A 17,938-nucleotide genomic window follows, 5' to 3' on the forward strand; every position below is an offset into this window, starting at 1 on the left:
ATTTTTTTTTTTTAAGAAAAAAATATTTGACTCTAGAATGCCTTGACTGGATAGGACACCTAGATAAGAACATGTGTGATTGCGCTCACCTTTGGTCCAGGTGGACCATCACGGCCAGGAGCACCGTCATGTCCAGGGTTACCCTGCAGAGACGAGTGACATAACGAAAATTACTCCATCATACTGCACTGAATGTAGCCATTTTGGTAGCCAATTCTGGTTTAACAAAACTCCTAAAATCAGTAAAGTTTGCTCACCTCACGTCCAGCCTCACCAGGAGCTCCACCCAGTCCAGGAGGTCCCATAGGTCCAGGAGGTCCACGCTCACCTAAAAGCCCAGAGGGTCCCTGCTTTCCTGGCTCTCCCTGAGGTGATGGATAGGTGAATGAGTATTGTGAAGAATGGCAACTGAAGTCAAAATGAAATGGCATTCAAAATTACTTCTGCAATATGATGTATTTTAGAGTAAAATAGTATGTCCCATGTGCAGTCCTAATATAGCTGTCTAACATACCTGGCATTGTATATTACGATAACATCGCCCTGCATCATATTTGCTAAATGAAACCCAAGATTTCTTTCCCACTAATTTTGATGGGCTGATTCCAAAAATAGTGTCTGTTTTGCTCGAGCACATCATAGTTTCTCACAAAATATGCATTTCGTCTTCCTCTAAGTCAGATTACAACTTATTTGTTAAATTTTCAGTCCATTTTTCATTTGTATGACATTATTTTATGCCTAAACATAATTTCAAGCTTAGAATTATGGCCAATGACAGAAGAAAATGAAAATATGAGCTAGACGTTTTTTTTACTATATCCAAACACTAACAAAACAGATTTTGTGAATAAATAAATAATAAATAAAAAATTATGTAAAAAAATTATGTTTTGATGTAAAGTTCTTTGACATTAAATGGAGTATTTGAACATATTTTTCCAATATGTTCAGAATGTAAGATTGTTCATTAAATGAATAATTTCATATAATTTTATAATCAAAACTATTGACATTTGACTGCTTTTATTTTGATAAGTGCATCAAAGCTGATACACACTGTATATATAATTTGAAAAAATCTTAATTCTTATTTCGTGGCCAAAAGAAAATGCATATTTTGAACTAGGCATCAAATTAGATTATATTAGGCCTTTTTTTGCAAATCAGCAGAAATGTTTTTTGTTTTTTCAAGATGCATGACTATGTTATTGTTGGCTCTTTGATGATTGGAAATGCATAAATGTAGTCAGCAACGTGTGAAAATTGAGCCTTTCACATGAGAATGATGAGTAAAGTTAAAAGGGTAAAAGTTAAAAACATTATGAAGACAAATGTGTTTTCTCCTAACACACTAATGAATCCTGCACATGCTCAATATGATCTGGAATGCACATTAAGAAAATAAATGGTTTCAATTCTGATTTTATGTTGAATTTAACATAGATTTCAATGTTTTAAAACAACAGATATGAATAAAACGCTTACAGAAGGTCCAGGGAGACCGGAGAAACCTCTCTCTCCTCTTTGTCCAGAAAGACCAACAATACCACGGGATCCAATAACACCAGGTGGTCCAGGAGAACCAGCTGGACCCTAAAGACCAGACAACAGAGCAAAGTGAATATTCATTTACAGCTGAGAATCACAGAAAGTCATTTTGTAGCTGTAGTGATGAAAATATGTTTGTGGCATGATTACTTACAGCAGGACCATCGGGACCGACGCTACCCTTCTCTCCAGAGGGTCCTGAGGGTCCAGCGGCACCAGCCTCTCCAGGGCGCCCAGAGGGTCCTCTCTCACCACGGGCACCTCTTTGTCCTTCTTTACCAACAGCACCAGTTGGGCCTGGGGGTCCAGAAGCACCCTGAGAGAAAACAGAAGATAGGCAGTGAAATTAAATGTTCAGACTCCTGACAAGACAAAAATGAACTTCATTTACTTCATGTAGCCCCTTAGTTTTAAGTTAATATTTCAATGATGTAACAATGCAGTTGCATGCTCACAGTTTTCATGTGTTGGTTAATGGTCACATGACATGTAAACAAATAAAACACTTATTATTTTTTGTGTTTTGATAATTATTTTAATTGATCCTTTTTATGAATTAATTATTATTATTATTTTTCACAAACCCCAGTTTTGGAAATCCTGGTTTGGACCTGCTTTAGAACGTAGATTACTTACAGCAGAACCTGGAGGTCCGACTCTGCCAGCAGCACCAGGGAAACCAGTAGCACCCTATTAAAAAACAAAGACACTATGAAACACTGCAATATCATATTGGAGAAAGTACATACATTGGCACCAAAAAGCATGGTTACATACAAAAAAAATACTGTGTGTTTTACAAAAACAAAATATCAGACTAATTAAAATTTCTCATTTCACAGAAAAAGTATGTTTGGGGTTAAATAATGAACTCCAGCTGTGTGAGCTTTACAAGCACAGACTTTAAATTGGATATAAATATATTTTTCAAATTATATATATATATATATATATATATATATATAAGGTGTTGCACAATTAATTTGCAGAGGTTAAATATTTTATGCAATGACAATTATGCAGTTTAAGTGGCGTAACTGTCCAAATATGTTTTTATTTCAGCTAGCTTCCAAAGCAGCATTTCTCATTTTTATTTAGTTTAACTTGACGCGCTAAAATAACAAAAACTGAAATAAAAATTAATTAATTAATTAACAAGAAAAATGACTAAACCTAACTAAGATTTAAATGAAAATGGAACATCTTAAATGAAAACTATCTCAATGATACTAAAATAACACTGATATCAAACAACCTGGTAGTGAAAGTATAGATAATATGGCTTTGCATTGTGTCTAATTTCTTTTTTTTTTGTAATAAGTTACTGATAGTATTGAATCTTACAGGAGGTCCAGCACCACCATGAGCACCCTTAGCTCCAGTAGCACCAGCAGGTCCCTGTCAAACACAACAACAGAAAATAAGTCTAGGATATTCATATATTTAAATTCAGCAGGAAAGTGGAGTTGAGAATATGTCCACTGCTGCTATTGACAAGTTTACCTGTGGGCCAGCGGCTCCGACGGGTCCAGCAGTTCCAGAAGCTCCAGCATCACCCTTGGATCCGGTGTCACCAGTCTCTCCCTTAGCACCAGGCTGTCCGTTGGCACCCTGCATTAGGAATAGAAAAACTTCAGCTCAGTGGGTTTAAACACCACACGATGGGAACTGACTGATTAATGTGGGATGAGACTGTTAAACTCACAGGAGGTCCAGCAAAACCAGCAGGTCCAGGTGGACCGACCTCACCACGCTCACCCTGCGAAGACACGAGACAGACTTTACTTGCATGAAATCAGTTACATATAATTCAAATGCAATCTTCCAAATCAACTCAATACACATTTTAAAAAACAACAGCACACTGTAAAAATGATTGAAACTGAAAATACTATTTTAGTCTTTCTACTTCAAAATGTTTCTATTAATTCAATATGTATTAATTACATTTACATTTAGTCATTTAGCAGGCGCTTTTATCCAAAGCGACTAACAAATGAGGATTTCTTTGTAACTATTTGTGAAACGTACTAGCAATTTCTGAGTGAAAACTGATTTAACAAGAACATACGGTGTTAAGTCCTTCTACTTCAAAATTTCACGTTTATTCAGTGTTATTTGGCATTTCTTTGTAATTATATGTGAAATTTACTAGCAATTTCGGTAACAGGTCACTTAACTAGTTGCTTATTAGCATGCATATTACTAGAATATTAGCCATTTATTAGTACTAATTAAGCACATATTAATGCCTTATTCTACATCCCTAACCCTACCCAATACCTAAACTTAACAACTATCTTACTAACTATTAATAAGCAGCAAATTAGGAATTAATTGAGGGAAAAGTCGTAGTTAATAGTGAATAAGTGTTCACTATTCTAAAGTGTTACCGCAATTTCTGATTGAAAATTGCTTTAAGAAAATACTATGTTCAGTTTTTCTACTTCAGATAGTGTCACTTGCCATTTTGTAATTGTTTGTGTGATTTACTAGCAATTTCGGACTGAAAATGAATTGAACAAGAAGTACTATTTTTAGTTTTTCTACTTAAAAATTCCACATTTAATTCAAATTGTTACTTACTGTTTCTTTGTAATTATTTGTGAAATTTACTAGCAATTTCTGGTTGAAAATCGATGTAACTAGAAAATACTGTTCAGTTTTTCTACTAAAGAATTTCGTGTTTAAATCAGTGTAACGTGCCGTTTCTTTGTAAATGTGATTATAAATGTTGGTCTTTATGTCCATGTTTCATGAGGTTTTCTGAATGATCCTGATAACTTACAGGGGAACCACGAGTACCAGTCAATCCTGGAGGTCCAACAGCACCAGGCTCTCCCTAAAACACAATCAAATACAAAGCTGATTTACTATAATTCGTTTAGTGACAACAGTAATTAATGTAATTAAATGCTACGTAAAAGAGGGTTCACAAAACATCTTTATTTCAAAACATGATGACTGAAAATGAGCTGAAAATATTTACGGTTTACTATAGATAAAGCATACAAATCTTTCAATGCTAATTATCTGATCTTTTTACCTTCTCACCAGGAGCACCAGAAGGTCCAGAAGGTCCAATAGGGCCAGTCATTCCACGCAGACCATCCTTACCAGGAGCTCCATCAGGGCCCTTGGGTCCAGCATCACCCTAAAGAGGGACGACAGCTGTTGTGAACATACAGCAGGATATGACATCGCCAGCACTACATTTAAAAAAAAAAAGGTCACTTTCACAATCACTTTCATGATTGCTTCTTAACATACTCATATACACTTTTTACAAAGCATACTTTGTAATAATGTCAAATGTAATGTAAAAGTTTTAATTTACAGAACATTTTAAATCCTTTTTAATAATCATTTGTCATGCTTAAAGTATACGTTTATTTTGATGTGTTGACTAACATACTTAAGCAAATGTAAAATGCTTTATTTTATATGAAATAAAACATACTATATCTTTTTTAATAAAGTAGTGTTATTATAATAAACTGTAGTGTTATTTAAAATGACATTTAAAGTGAATATATTTTAAATGTTCTAATTTGCAAATGTGTAACTATAAATATATTTATATACATAACATACAGGTTTCAATAGAAATTATATTAAAGTATACTTTAGTTTACCATAAAAGCTTGTCAGTACATTCAGCAGTACTTTAACCATATTATAAAGACAATAGAAGTAATTATGAAATTACATATTAAGATGTACTTAAGTCCTACTTAAGTGTGTCAAAAAACCAACTTACTGTATTTAATATAAATTTTAACTATAATACATTTTACTTAATTGTAAATAACATGCAATTAAGTGTCTGAAAACATTACATTCAGTTCACGCTTATATATTCTCCGTAACAAGTACTCTTTTTCTAAGTCTTTTTCACAAGGGCATGCTTGCTTGGAAAACGAGGTTGTTAAAAAAACTTTTAATGGCAGAATATGAAATTATTCAGTCACAATGCTTTAAATGCAAGTCTAATTCTGTATTGTTCTGAGTCTTACTCTGTCTCCTCTGCCTCCAGGCATGCCGCCAGCGCCGCGCTCTCCAGGCATACCCTGCAGTCCAGCGGGACCAACACCACCAGGGGCTCCAGCGGCACCAGGCTCTCCCTAAACACACATAAACACGGAGTTTGATTATTTCTCAAATCACACTATTTTGAGTCATAATGGTATCGAAGAAAGGATTCTTACCTTAGCACCATCATTACCAGCAGAACCAGGAGCTCCACGAGATCCGGTAGGGCCAGCAGGTCCAGTACTACCACGCTCACCTGGGAAACCTCTGTCACCCTGTGTGAGACATTTACAAATATCATCCAGCTGTATTTCATCCCAACTGACTAACAGAATCTGTACAGAAATAAGGTAAGCAGGAAGAGGAAAAGCCACCATACTGAAAAAAAGAATATTATCAATATATTGTTACAGATTTTAAAATTAAATGAAAATAAAATAAAATAAAATAAAATAAAATATTTTATGAAAAAAAAAAACATTTCATTTCATTTCATTTAACATTTTCCAAGCAATGGTTAGGTCAACATCAAGATAAAACTCTTGCAAATCGTGTTAAGAATAAGAAATGGGGTACATTTGGTGGGAAACCTCTAAGATCATATTGAGCAATTAATTTATTGCCTGAATTGTGTAATTTGCACTTTAAAAAAACAAAAACAAATGACTTTAATAAATAAACCAAACCCCCCCTTTTTTACTCTCTTGAATTAGTTGGAAAACTAATTCTGAGTAGTTTTTGACTTAAAAATATGCAGATTTTTGCATGTATTTTATCAGTATATGCATTAAAAAATGTATGACAGGTGTGTTTGAAATAAGACCAAGTTGATAAAATACCAAAAAAGGGTTTTGGTTCTCTTTTTTTTTAAATCGCAAATTATACAAATCATGCAATCATTTGATTGCTTAATATGATCTTGTAATTTTCCTACAAAAATTATTTTATTCTTGAAACAAGATTTGCAAGAATTTTATCTTGATATTGACCAGACCATAACTATGCTTGGAACATGAAAAAAAAAAAAGTATATTAAAATTAAAATATAATTCATAAAATAATTTTTTTGAATCCCCTCCTTTTTTTTATAAGGCAGGAGATACTCACTCTTGCACCAGATGGACCATGAGGACCAGCTTCACCAGGAACACCCTGTGGAACGGAGAACATAATAAATAACACTGAACGAAAAACTGCACTGTGATTTTGTAAAATATAAAGTAGTAAGGGCAATTTTACATAACATACTGTATGTCATATTGTGTTTACAATATGTTTGTTTGCTTGTAGACAGAATACATAATAGAAAAAACATAATTCCTTGAGTTAACACAGTTATTTCCAATGACCACACGTACCTGGTCACCAGGTTTGCCAGTCTCACCAGTGGCACCCTGTGTACCTGGCAGACCCTGTAAGAGAATAACCAATGATAATCAGCCACTAATCTTAAATTCACTCATATTTGGAGGATGTGGACATAGATAAAAACATACCTGGAATCCAGGAGAACCGGCGGATCCCTGTTCTCCCTTCTCTCCAGCTGGGCCCTAAGAGACGACAGACCCGGAAAAAAATCAGAGTAGAAACAGCAACAGTTCACATTGCTATGGCAGAATTGAATCATATCAAACTTTCAGATGTTTAAGCAGACGTACAGCAGGTCCAGGAGAACCAGGAGCACCAACATCACCATCCTTGCCAGGAGCGCCCTATAGAAATACACAGAAACCAATGCATCATACTGCACCTGCTCAGATATGCAATTGTCTGGAGGTTACACTGTTTTAGAGTTTAACTGAGAGACCAAGTGTTTAAAGAAATGCTCAAGGTTGCATAAATCTCAGAAATCACTTTACATTTGTGTAAATCAGTACGTACCAAAGCACCAGGAGGTCCAACAACACCTCTCTCACCAGACTTACCAGCCTCACCCTAAGAGGAATACATCCGTGTTAAAAATGACATTAAATAGTATGCAGATCTGATATTCATAAAGCAATCTTTTTATTTTTCAAGAGAATAATACATTGAACCTCATAAAGCCTGACATATGAAATAAGAGTCAGAAAAATAATTTTGAAAATGTAACAGTTTATTGAACCTTTAGACAAAAAAAAAAAAAAAAGGTTGCATAAAGCAAACCTTTTACTTTTTTTTAGTATCATATTTGATGCATTAGGCTTTTATGGCTCATATAGTGAGAATATGCCCAAACTGAGCAAAAATATGCAATTGGGTGCAGATGCTGATATTTATATGACCAAAAATATTAAATTATGATTGCTTGTATTGTAAATCAATGAGATCTTTAAAACAGTATAACAGACTGCTTACATAAAATGATATAAATATCAACTGTCACTCTATAGCTGCCAATAATATCTTAGTAAGATGATGTTAAATGCTTGGTTTTATCATCAAAACATATAGAGAAGCGCAGTACAATGATGATTGAGAGATAAAAAAGCTTTCCTCAAAAGCCTGGTGATCACATTTGATACTCACTTTTAACATGATTTTTCTAAAAAAATGATGCATAGATAATTAAGTAAACTGCAGTCCAGTAAAATCTTAAATATTACTAACAACATAAAAGTTATTCTTATGTTTACTTTGTAAAAAAAATGTGTATTACAACCTGGACTTTTTTTACCAATTATACTAAAAGGCATTTTACTTGCTAAAAAAGGCATTTAAATATATGAATCATGAATTTATGGGAGTAACTTACATCAGCTCCCTTTGGACCAGGGAATCCCATCACACCAGGTGCACCACGAGATCCAGAAGGTCCAGGGGGTCCGGGACGGCCATCTTGTCCAGGTGCACCCTATGGGTTAAAGAGATTCATGCACACATTACTTTAATACGAGATTTAATATCTCATATGAGTCTTATATTGTAAACAAACAAGGCAGTGAATTAAAAAGAATATTCAGCTTACAGCGGGTCCAGCTTTGCCATCAGGTCCAGGGCTTCCAGGGGCACCAGTCACACCCTACAACAGGCATCAAGTAGGTAAAAATACAGCCTCTTTACACTACTAATATGTTTCTACAAACTATTAATCTATATCTCACCTTAGATCCAGGCAATCCTGGCTCTCCTGGGCGACCAGCCTCTCCAGTGGCTCCTTGACTTCCCATTGGTCCATTAGCACCACGCTCACCAGGAGCACCCTGAAATGTGATTTAAATAGCCACCTTTAGTTATTCAGCAACAGAAATCTTCTGCAGGACCCTGGACAGCTCCTTCTCAATGTAGTAAATGGCATTACTGTGAGCAGTCAGGACTAGATTGAGAGCTATGCTCTTGAAAACTCTTCGAAATCACTCAGATTAGTCTGTAGTTTAATATAAAAACAGATGGATGTTGATATATGGGTTAAACGACACTGTAAGAAGAACATTTGTATCCAGTTGTATCCTTCAAAACTATGTAAACCTGGCCCATTAAAAATTTAACATCTTATGTAATAATTTTTTCCCCCTTAAATCAGTTAGTTGCCACATATACTACTGGTCAAATGTTTGAAACCATTAAGATTTATTATTGTTTTAAAAGAAGTCTCTTATGCTCACCAAGGCTGCATTCAAAGAAATAAAAAATAAAAAACAGAGTAAAAACAGTAATATTGTGAAATATTATCACTTTTCTATATATTTTGCTTATATATTTTTTTTTGTTTAATATTTTGCTGCTTGATGTTTTTTCAGGATATCCACATTATTCGCTGAATAAAAAGTTGAAAAGTATAGTATTTATTTGAAATAGAAACATTTTGCAAGATTATAAATGTCTTTAATCACTTTAATGCATAGTTGCTGAATAAAAGTATTAATTTCTTCTTATTTTTTTGTTTAAATTTTGCTTACCCCAAACTTTTACATGGTAATGTTTCATGGTTTCCACAAAAAAATCTTAAGCAGTTTTCAAAATGGATTACAATAAGGAAATCAGCAAATAAGCAAATCAGCATATTAGAGTGATCAAGACTGGAGTAATGGCAGCTGAAATTGCAGCATTGAAATCAAAGGAATAAATTATATTTGAAAAAATATATTCAAATAGAAAACAGTAATTTTAAATTGAAATAATATTTCACAATATTACTGTTTTTACTGTCATTTTTGATCAAACGAATGCACTCTCAATGATTCCAAACTTTTGACTGGTAGTGTAAAGCACATTTTCAAGTTACCAGACAAAACATTTACTAGACTGTTCAGAGACTGAGTACAGTTTAGCAAAATGTATGGCCTTGATTTGTCAGGTGCTGGATCAGTAATCTTACCCCAGGTCCGGGAGGTCCATCAGTACCAGGAAGACCACGGTTACCTGGGGCACCCTTTTGAAAGAAAAAGACAAAATATGAGAGACAAACAAACCAAAATGCATGCCTGAATCGAAAATGAACAGGTACGTTAAACCTACACGGCCTCCAGGGGGTCCGACAGGTCCAGCACCACCAGGCTCACCACGAGCTCCTCTCTTTCCTTCCTCACCAGCAGGTCCGGCGAGACCTTGAGGTCCAGCTGGGCCCTAGGACAGAGAACAGCAACTATTACTATTACAGTGGAGGTTTCTGTGAATATTAGGAAATTATCTTTGCTTCAAAGAAACTTACAGGTTCTCCCTTAGGACCGGCATCTCCCTTATTGCCTTGGAGACCTGGATCACCCTGGAAATAGAGCATAAAATATCTGAACTCAGCCCATTATGCTTCAATCTTCAGACTCTTCTATAACCAATGCAACTTCAAGGGATAGGTTTACCCAAAAATGAAAATCTTGTCATTATTTATTAACCCTCATGTGGTTCCAAACCAGTATGCATTTATTTATTTTGTGTAACAAAAAATAAAATATTCTGAATAATGTTGGTAAGCTAACAGTTCCATTTATTTATCACTTCCATTGTATTTTTTGCCCATATCAATGGAAATCAATTGGAACAGAAACAGTTTGGTTACCAACATTCTTCAAAATATATTTTTGTGTTTGTGTGTGTTTGTGTGTGTGTGTGTGTGTGTGTGTGTGTGTGTGTGTGTGTCACATGACAGAGTGAGTGAATAATGACTGGATTTAAATTTTTGATTGATCTATCCCTTTAAAGTACTTTTGTAAGACAGGAAAGAGGTTACGTGCCTTGCTTAAGGGCACAGAGAGTATTATTTTTTGAATTACTACCACATCAGATCTTTATCACATCTAAGTCACACCTCCTATAATCTCAATTTCAATTAAACTAAAGGTTGCTAAAATTATGTGCTTGTAGCACTCATATATAGCTACACTTTTCATGCATGTATAATACAATGCAGTGTACATACATTGTTTCCTTTGGGGCCAAGAGCACCAGAAGGGCCAAGGGGTCCAGGAGGTCCACGGGCACCTGGGAAACCAGGAGCGCCAGCAATACCAGCAGCACCCTACAAAACATCATTGCAAACCAAATAAATCAGAGTCTGATGTGTGTGAAACTGGCCCAAAATGGAGGGCAACAGCACAAATAAGAGATTTGGTGCGAGATAACATATGTGACCCTGGAGCACAAAAGCAGTCTTAAGTCGCTGGGGTATATTTGTAGCAATAGCCAACAATACATTGTATGGGTCAAAATTATAGATTTTTCTTTTATGCCAAAAATCATTAGGATATTAAGTAAAGATCATGTTCGATGAAGATATTTTGTATGTATCTCGGCCAAATATGGTCCTATCCTAACAAACCAAACATCAATGGAAAGCATATTTATTCAGCTTATTTGTGGTCCAGGGTCACATACATAAAAAATACTTACAGGAGATCCTTTGCCACCAGGAGCACCATCAGCACCAGGAGCTCCCTGTGCAATGAGAAAAAGATAGATTTAAAGTTAAAGCAAATGATATTCATCATGATTAATGTTTATAATATCTTAATATCTTCATGTCTTACAGTCTATTTTAGTAGATAATATAGTCTGAATTTATTTTTTTTTTGGATTTACAGCTTTTCTAATTATAACTGTATTTTAAATGTACCACTATTCTGTTTCTGCTATGCAAGCACAGGCATTTCCTTTTGAAATGTAGCTCATTTAAAATCATTCCAGCAAATAAACAGCTGTGTAATTTGAGATTTACTCACAGCAGGACCGGCGGCACCAGCAGGTCCAGGGTTACCAGGCTCACCACGGGCTCCCTGAGGTCCCTCTGAACCACGACCTCCAGCAGTGCCAGTTTCTCCCTACAGAAGACAAGAAGAAAACAGGGGTCTTGTCAGTTTATTTATGGAACTCCAACTGGTATTTATAGTAATTCTTTGAGATCTAAAATATTTTATATTGGTATACTGTATGCATAACAAAGGGGGTTTAAAACTGTTGTCTGCGTGTTTTCAGGAAAAAGTAGGTTAGAGTATGTTCAATAATTTTCGCTTTGCTTTTATTCACTTTTAACTGTTGGTAGCTGCAACAATCCATGACCATAAAACATTTATAATTTATAATAAAGTGTTTGTACCTTAGCACCAGCACCACCAGGGAAACCAGGAGAACCAGCAGGGCCAGTGGGTCCCTAATATAGGAGAAAAATAATAAGAGAATTAAACACATTATAATAGATGGAAACAATGAATAAGACCCATCCTGCTCCGATCAAACACTGTAATATGTGTAGCAATAGTGTTAATTTTGTCAGCCATTTTTAAATTAGTCTTAGTCTTGGTGTCAAATGTACTTTTTAGTTATTATCATATTTATTCAACATCGTTGTCCTATTTTTGCTTAGTCAAGTTTTAGTCGACTAAATGTCTGAGCATTTTAGTCTACTTTTAGTCAATGAAAACTTTTCAGCATATTTTCGTCATGCTGTATAATAGTTAAACTGCTAAAAATGTATATATATATTTTTTGCTCAAAATTATAATCGAAAAGATTGTTGTCATTTGTTGTCATTTTGTCATTTTTCAGGTACTGCACTTTCATCAATAAGCACAAATCAATAGAATGTGGACTCACACACATGGTTTATTTAACCTCATCTAGTTTACTGATTATAGTCTATTTAATATCAAAGAATTAGATATGCACTTTCTCTGCCTACATTATGAAAACTGGCAAAAACAAAAAAACGAATTTTAACAGTAAAATTCCTAATAGTAATTCCAATCATTCCAAACTGTAATAATGTTTCTCTATTAAAACAACAGCGGTTGAGTAAGTGCATTTATTCAGCAACCACAATCGCAAACAAAATAGTCGAGATCTCATGACACCACACAGACTGGCTGAATGACACTTTCATTTAAGCTGAACATCTCACATGGAGATCACTAAACTTCAGCTTACTTGTTTGTCGGTGCTTCCTCAATGAAGAGCGAGCGCATTGCAAAAAATAAGCAAAACACCCGGCAGAAAATGTATCCTTTTAACAGAGAAGCTCTGATTTGAAATCTTGATATCTGGCAACCGCACACATGAAAGCTCGTGTCGTAGAGGCGTGTAAAGCAGTCCGCAATAATGTTTTGTCTCCTTTTTTTCAACGAAAATAAAAATACATTTTGGTATAGTCTATATTTTTAAAATACATTTTAGTCTCGTCTTTTATCGTCAACGATATTGCATGTTGATATAGTCGCAGTCTATTGAGCTTATTGTCGTCTCGTCATTGTCTTGTAGTCATGGGAAAAAGCTCGTCAACGAACATTTTTTGTCATACTTTTCGTTAACCAAATTAACACTATGTAGCAATATGTTGTAGTTTTGGAAACTAAAGCATCATTAATGTCACACTGTAAAAATAATCCTCACAATTAGCTATAAAAACTTAAATTGCATTTCCTGGATTCAACTTTCACTTAATACAACTTCACATTTGACTAAACTCAAAATCTGAAGGCAGCACAAACACTTTAAAACAACTACTTTTTAAATCAAATCAACTGCTTGATTTTTTGCCTCTAAAATGAGTACTATGATCATCAAATTGTGTTTTGTATCAATATACATGAATAGAAATTCTTGAATTTGCAATAGATTGTTATAATAAATGAGTGGTGTATTACCAGAATATTGATCTTAGGAAACTTACGGGAGGTCCGGCACCGCCAGTGTTGCCATCATTACCGCGGGCACCCTGAAGAAAACAAAAAAGATTACAATCACCCATCTTTATGACCCAATGATGACACTGAATGACGGTCTTAAACCCTGCAGGAGGATTTTGCCTATGACTACAATATTTGAGCATTTTATCTTCATGCCTGCAGAACTTTGTCACTTATTATGTTTGCACATGCCAGCAGCAGACATGTTTCAATTAGGCTAAACTATCTTAGGTTTGTGATGCATTCTCATTTTTGCATTTATAAATGTTTAATCATTGTGAATCAATAAGAGTTGGGTTGTGTTGTATAAGCTGAATAAATTAGGCTAAACTATCTTAGGTTTGTGATGCATTCTCATTTTTGCATTTATAAATGTTTACTCATTGTGAATCAATAAGAGTTGGGTTGTGTTGTATAAGCTGAATGATAAACGGAAAATGAGTCTCCGTTGATTATTCCGTAGGGGCTGAATGAAAAATAGAGAATGGTTTTCTAGTTTCTAGTCCACAAGACGAAGCAGAGTAGGGGGTTAGAAACAACAAGGCATGGATGTGACTCTTACAGAAGGGCCAGGAGGACCAGGGCGACCTCTCTCACCGGGCAAACCACGAGGACCCTGAAAGAAGTAGATGGGAAAATGTGAGAAGAATGACATCAATTTGAAGATGGACTTCGCATGGACTTAAAATCCCATCCAGAATCACTCACCATGGCTCCAGGAGTACCACTCTCACCAGGAACACCAGACTCTCCCTGTGATCAGAGAGAAGACACATCAATAGAGAACCAACAATACAGCGCTGCATATGCTAAGTCAAATTAGCATTCGCGTCCACAGACTAAAATCTGTGAATAACAAAAATGAAAAGGAAAATGAAAATCTAACCTTAGGTCCAGCAGGTCCAGTGTCTCCCTTAGCTCCATCTAGACCAGAGAAACCCTGTAAGAGGTAACAGGAACCAAAACATTACATTACTACTAAAGAATAAATATATCTATATATTTTTTCCAAGCAGTATTGCACACAAAATGGAACACATAGGTGGCCAAAATGAATGAATGAATAGATAAAAACATGTAATAAAATGCAAAATAAAATATGAAAATAAGGGAATCATAGGGCATGGGAAGCCTCTATTATGCTCCAACCATTGGCCCTTCATGACAATACAAATATATATACACACACACACACACACACACACACACACTCACATAAAATATGTTAACATAAATATGAATCATTTAGTAATTGAAAAATATGGTAAAAAGGTAAGGTTATGTGCTGTCATACTTACTCTGTGTCCCTTGATGCCGGGGAGTCCAGGGGTTCCTGGGAACCCACGAGCACCCTGTGAAATAAGCAAGAGAATATCATTATGATGATTGTTTGAATCTCTTTCCACCCATTTTGATTATTTGACTAATATGAAATAATGAGTGTTTAAAATGTTTTCATTCCAATCAAAGAATCATATCTTATTTTACTCTAGTTTAAGACTTAATAAGTTGCCTACTATGTCCGCAATTTGGTAGTAATTTGTGTGTATCAATGAGAAAACCATGTATGAGCAAAAGCACCTGAGGCCCAGCGGATCCGCGCTCACCAGGACGACCGGATTTGCCAGCTTCACCCTGAGGAAGAGCAGAAGAACGATAAGAAGGCACGAAGAAGAGACTGAAAACTGTATTATTTTAATTTGACTCATCTGACGGTCTGAAAAACTCACATCCTCTCCATTCTTTCCAGGAGGACCGGAAGGACCACGAGAACCCATTGGACCCTGCAAGCAACAACAGCAGAAGAAAAATCACAAACTGCTGGTAAAATATGTTTTTTTGACTGTTTGCATATTTCTGACTGTTTTCATATTGTCATATTGTGTCATACTGACACTAAATCTCAAAAGCAGAAGATACTCACAGGAGCACCAGCCTCACCAGGCTCGCCTGGGGGGCCAGTGAATCCCTGAGGGCCCTGTGAAAAATACAGATAAACACAGTTATATATCAGATACTGCATGTATAATAAGCCACACGAGGTTTATAGTCCATGATGAATAACTGTCTAGAAAGAAGGCTTATTATTTGTTCTAACAAATCAACAACATTTTGTAGTATAAGGTAAAACACTAGAAATAGACGTACAGATGAACCTGCAGGTCCAGGGAGGCCACGGGGGCCCATGGGGCCCTAAAAGTGAGAAAACACAAGAAATAAATAATACAGACATTAAAAACCAGTATAAAACAAGTATAGCACTCCATATATACTATATCATGCAAGTTATTGCAGTTTAGAAGTGCAAACGTAGTAAAAAAGCATGAAATCTATGAAAGCGCATTAAATATTTGAACTAGTTTTTGAATGATGGATCACAGATATAATGCAGGAAAATGCATAATAAAAGTGAATTATGATAAATGAGATGTACACAAAATTGCTGAATATCAAGACTGAGTAAAAGTGAGGGATCACTTAGGCCAGATTACACAACTTTTTATGTTTCACAACATACATTTCTGTATTCTGAGTTCATGACAGAAAAGAGATGGAAGTAAGAGTAGGAAAAGAGAAGCTGTCTTACTGCTGGACCGGGAAGAGCAGGGCCGCTGGATTTCTCACTGCCATAAGCCATTTGGGAAAGGAAAGACTGTAAGGGATGACAAGAATGAAAGAGTGAGGATTTGAGGTTGTGCTTATCTTCATTGAATCATTTACTACTGAACAACTAAAATACAGTTTTCTTTTTAATGCAGAAATATTTGAAGATAATCAACTCTTAGCTAATACACTTTGCACATGCTATGAAATCACCTAAGCGACATGTCACATATATGTAAGTTATGTCAAAACCTTAAAATACAGCTATTTTTCTTTTATAGAGTGCATAGTCTGCTTTCATTCCTGGCAACCCACAATCCTCAATGATAGGAGCTGAACTACAGAAAAACAGAAGTGAACTTCATACACACTTTCTATTAGATCTAAAATAAAATAAAATAAAATAAAATAAAATAAAATAAAATAATAAAATAAAATAAAATAAAATAAAATAAAATAAAATAAAATAAAATATTTATTTTATTTTTGTAGAATGCCAAAGGAAATAATCTATGGGGCAGCAGTACGTATCATGAAGACTACAGAAAGTTTCTGAATATGGGCCAGCATGGCAAGATTCTCTCAAACTTAATCTTAGTGACACCACAAATGCAGATTCACAAAATTATAAGATCAAAATTGTGCTGCTTACTCCACCACCGAGGCCAGGGGTTCCAGGGGGACCAGGAGGTCCAGGGAGTCCGTTCTCTCCGGGAATACCGTCTCTGCCAGGAGGCCCTGGAGGACCCTGCCAAAATAGCGCAGATCCATGAGCGGCATAAAATCACATCAGCAAAGCTGCACTACCTTTGCTAAATCTAGTTCAATGCGGCTGTAGCGTGTTACACATGAAGATCCATTTAAATGCAATCGGCAAAAATGCAATGCTTTGGTACAGAATGTATTACAAATGTCATAGACTGAAAGTCTAATATGTGTGGCACCATATTTTTCAAAAAAGCCTAAATCTGCAACTTCTCTAATGTTACATATAAGGTCACAGAGGTCAAAGGTCAGTGGGACAATTAGAAGTCAGCGGGTTAAAAGCCTCCAATGCCCCATAAATCGCCCTAATTATTTCCATTTGCGAAAGATTTTCATATCAACGCAAACTTTTTGTCACCTACAGACTTTGTAGTTTTGAAAACGAATGTGCAATTGGTTATTTTTAGTAATAAAAATTTACATTTTTAGTTGTACTAGACAAACCCAGTAGGTACAAAACTAGATAAATATAAATACATTACAATGAAACGATAAGCAGCTTGTTCAAAAACAAATATTGTACTCACGGGGTCTCCGTTTGGACCAACAGGACCCTAAAAATGGAAAAATTATAAATATTAGGATACTTTACATTGGTGTACGTTCTAAATATATTAATTTTGTGTGTAATCTACATTTATATATGGTGTGACAAAAGTATTCAAAAAAGTAAATGAAATCATTCATAAATAACTCAAGTTATTTTTATATATATATGTATAATAATGCACACATTAAACATACACTGAAGTAATAATGTGCGTGTGTGTATATACATATAAACACACACACACACACACACACACACACACACACACATATACATGTATATATATACAGTATATATATATATATATATATATAGTTTTGTTTTTTGTACCCATGAACTCTGT

General features: G+C 35.1%; 1 protein-coding gene across 2 annotated transcripts in view; it reads right to left on the minus strand.

Annotated features, from left to right (window-relative positions):
* The window catches only part of col1a1b (collagen, type I, alpha 1b), a 25,899-nt gene that overhangs the window by 5,674 nt on the left and 2,287 nt on the right, over positions 1 to 17,938 (minus strand). The window contains exons 4-42 of one of the 2 annotated variants that reach the window (XM_016493135.1): positions 17,573 to 17,599; positions 16,933 to 17,028; positions 16,264 to 16,329; positions 15,825 to 15,869; positions 15,601 to 15,654; positions 15,407 to 15,460; positions 15,258 to 15,311; positions 14,975 to 15,028; positions 14,563 to 14,616; positions 14,385 to 14,429; positions 14,239 to 14,292; positions 13,661 to 13,705; positions 12,092 to 12,145; positions 11,718 to 11,816; positions 11,389 to 11,433; positions 10,919 to 11,017; positions 10,214 to 10,267; positions 10,021 to 10,128; positions 9,881 to 9,934; positions 8,667 to 8,765; positions 8,531 to 8,584; positions 8,318 to 8,416; positions 7,465 to 7,518; positions 7,242 to 7,295; positions 7,080 to 7,133; positions 6,942 to 6,995; positions 6,691 to 6,735; positions 5,760 to 5,858; positions 5,568 to 5,675; positions 4,598 to 4,705; positions 4,340 to 4,393; positions 3,257 to 3,310; positions 3,055 to 3,162; positions 2,896 to 2,949; positions 2,188 to 2,241; positions 1,706 to 1,867; positions 1,489 to 1,596; positions 258 to 365; positions 90 to 143 (exon numbers count right to left, since the gene is read on the minus strand). In XM_016493135.1, coding sequence (XP_016348621.1) covers positions 90 to 143; positions 258 to 365; positions 1,489 to 1,596; positions 1,706 to 1,867; positions 2,188 to 2,241; positions 2,896 to 2,949; positions 3,055 to 3,162; positions 3,257 to 3,310; positions 4,340 to 4,393; positions 4,598 to 4,705; positions 5,568 to 5,675; positions 5,760 to 5,858; positions 6,691 to 6,735; positions 6,942 to 6,995; positions 7,080 to 7,133; positions 7,242 to 7,295; positions 7,465 to 7,518; positions 8,318 to 8,416; positions 8,531 to 8,584; positions 8,667 to 8,765; positions 9,881 to 9,934; positions 10,021 to 10,128; positions 10,214 to 10,267; positions 10,919 to 11,017; positions 11,389 to 11,433; positions 11,718 to 11,816; positions 12,092 to 12,145; positions 13,661 to 13,705; positions 14,239 to 14,292; positions 14,385 to 14,429; positions 14,563 to 14,616; positions 14,975 to 15,028; positions 15,258 to 15,311; positions 15,407 to 15,460; positions 15,601 to 15,654; positions 15,825 to 15,869; positions 16,264 to 16,329; positions 16,933 to 17,028; positions 17,573 to 17,599 — 2,745 coding nt within the window. The remainder of the gene's footprint in view (positions 1 to 89; positions 144 to 257; positions 366 to 1,488; positions 1,597 to 1,705; positions 1,868 to 2,187; positions 2,242 to 2,895; positions 2,950 to 3,054; positions 3,163 to 3,256; positions 3,311 to 4,339; positions 4,394 to 4,597; positions 4,706 to 5,567; positions 5,676 to 5,759; positions 5,859 to 6,690; positions 6,736 to 6,941; positions 6,996 to 7,079; positions 7,134 to 7,241; positions 7,296 to 7,464; positions 7,519 to 8,317; positions 8,417 to 8,530; positions 8,585 to 8,666; positions 8,766 to 9,880; positions 9,935 to 10,020; positions 10,129 to 10,213; positions 10,268 to 10,918; positions 11,018 to 11,388; positions 11,434 to 11,717; positions 11,817 to 12,091; positions 12,146 to 13,660; positions 13,706 to 14,238; positions 14,293 to 14,384; positions 14,430 to 14,562; positions 14,617 to 14,974; positions 15,029 to 15,257; positions 15,312 to 15,406; positions 15,461 to 15,600; positions 15,655 to 15,824; positions 15,870 to 16,263; positions 16,330 to 16,932; positions 17,029 to 17,572; positions 17,600 to 17,938) is intronic. The other variant, XM_016493136.1, reaches the window with a different exon arrangement.

Source organism: Sinocyclocheilus anshuiensis, unplaced genomic scaffold (assembly GCF_001515605.1).
Source record: "Sinocyclocheilus anshuiensis isolate Anshui unplaced genomic scaffold, SAMN03320099.WGS_v1.1 scaffold546, whole genome shotgun sequence".
Lineage (NCBI taxonomy): Eukaryota > Metazoa > Chordata > Actinopteri > Cypriniformes > Cyprinidae > Sinocyclocheilus > Sinocyclocheilus anshuiensis.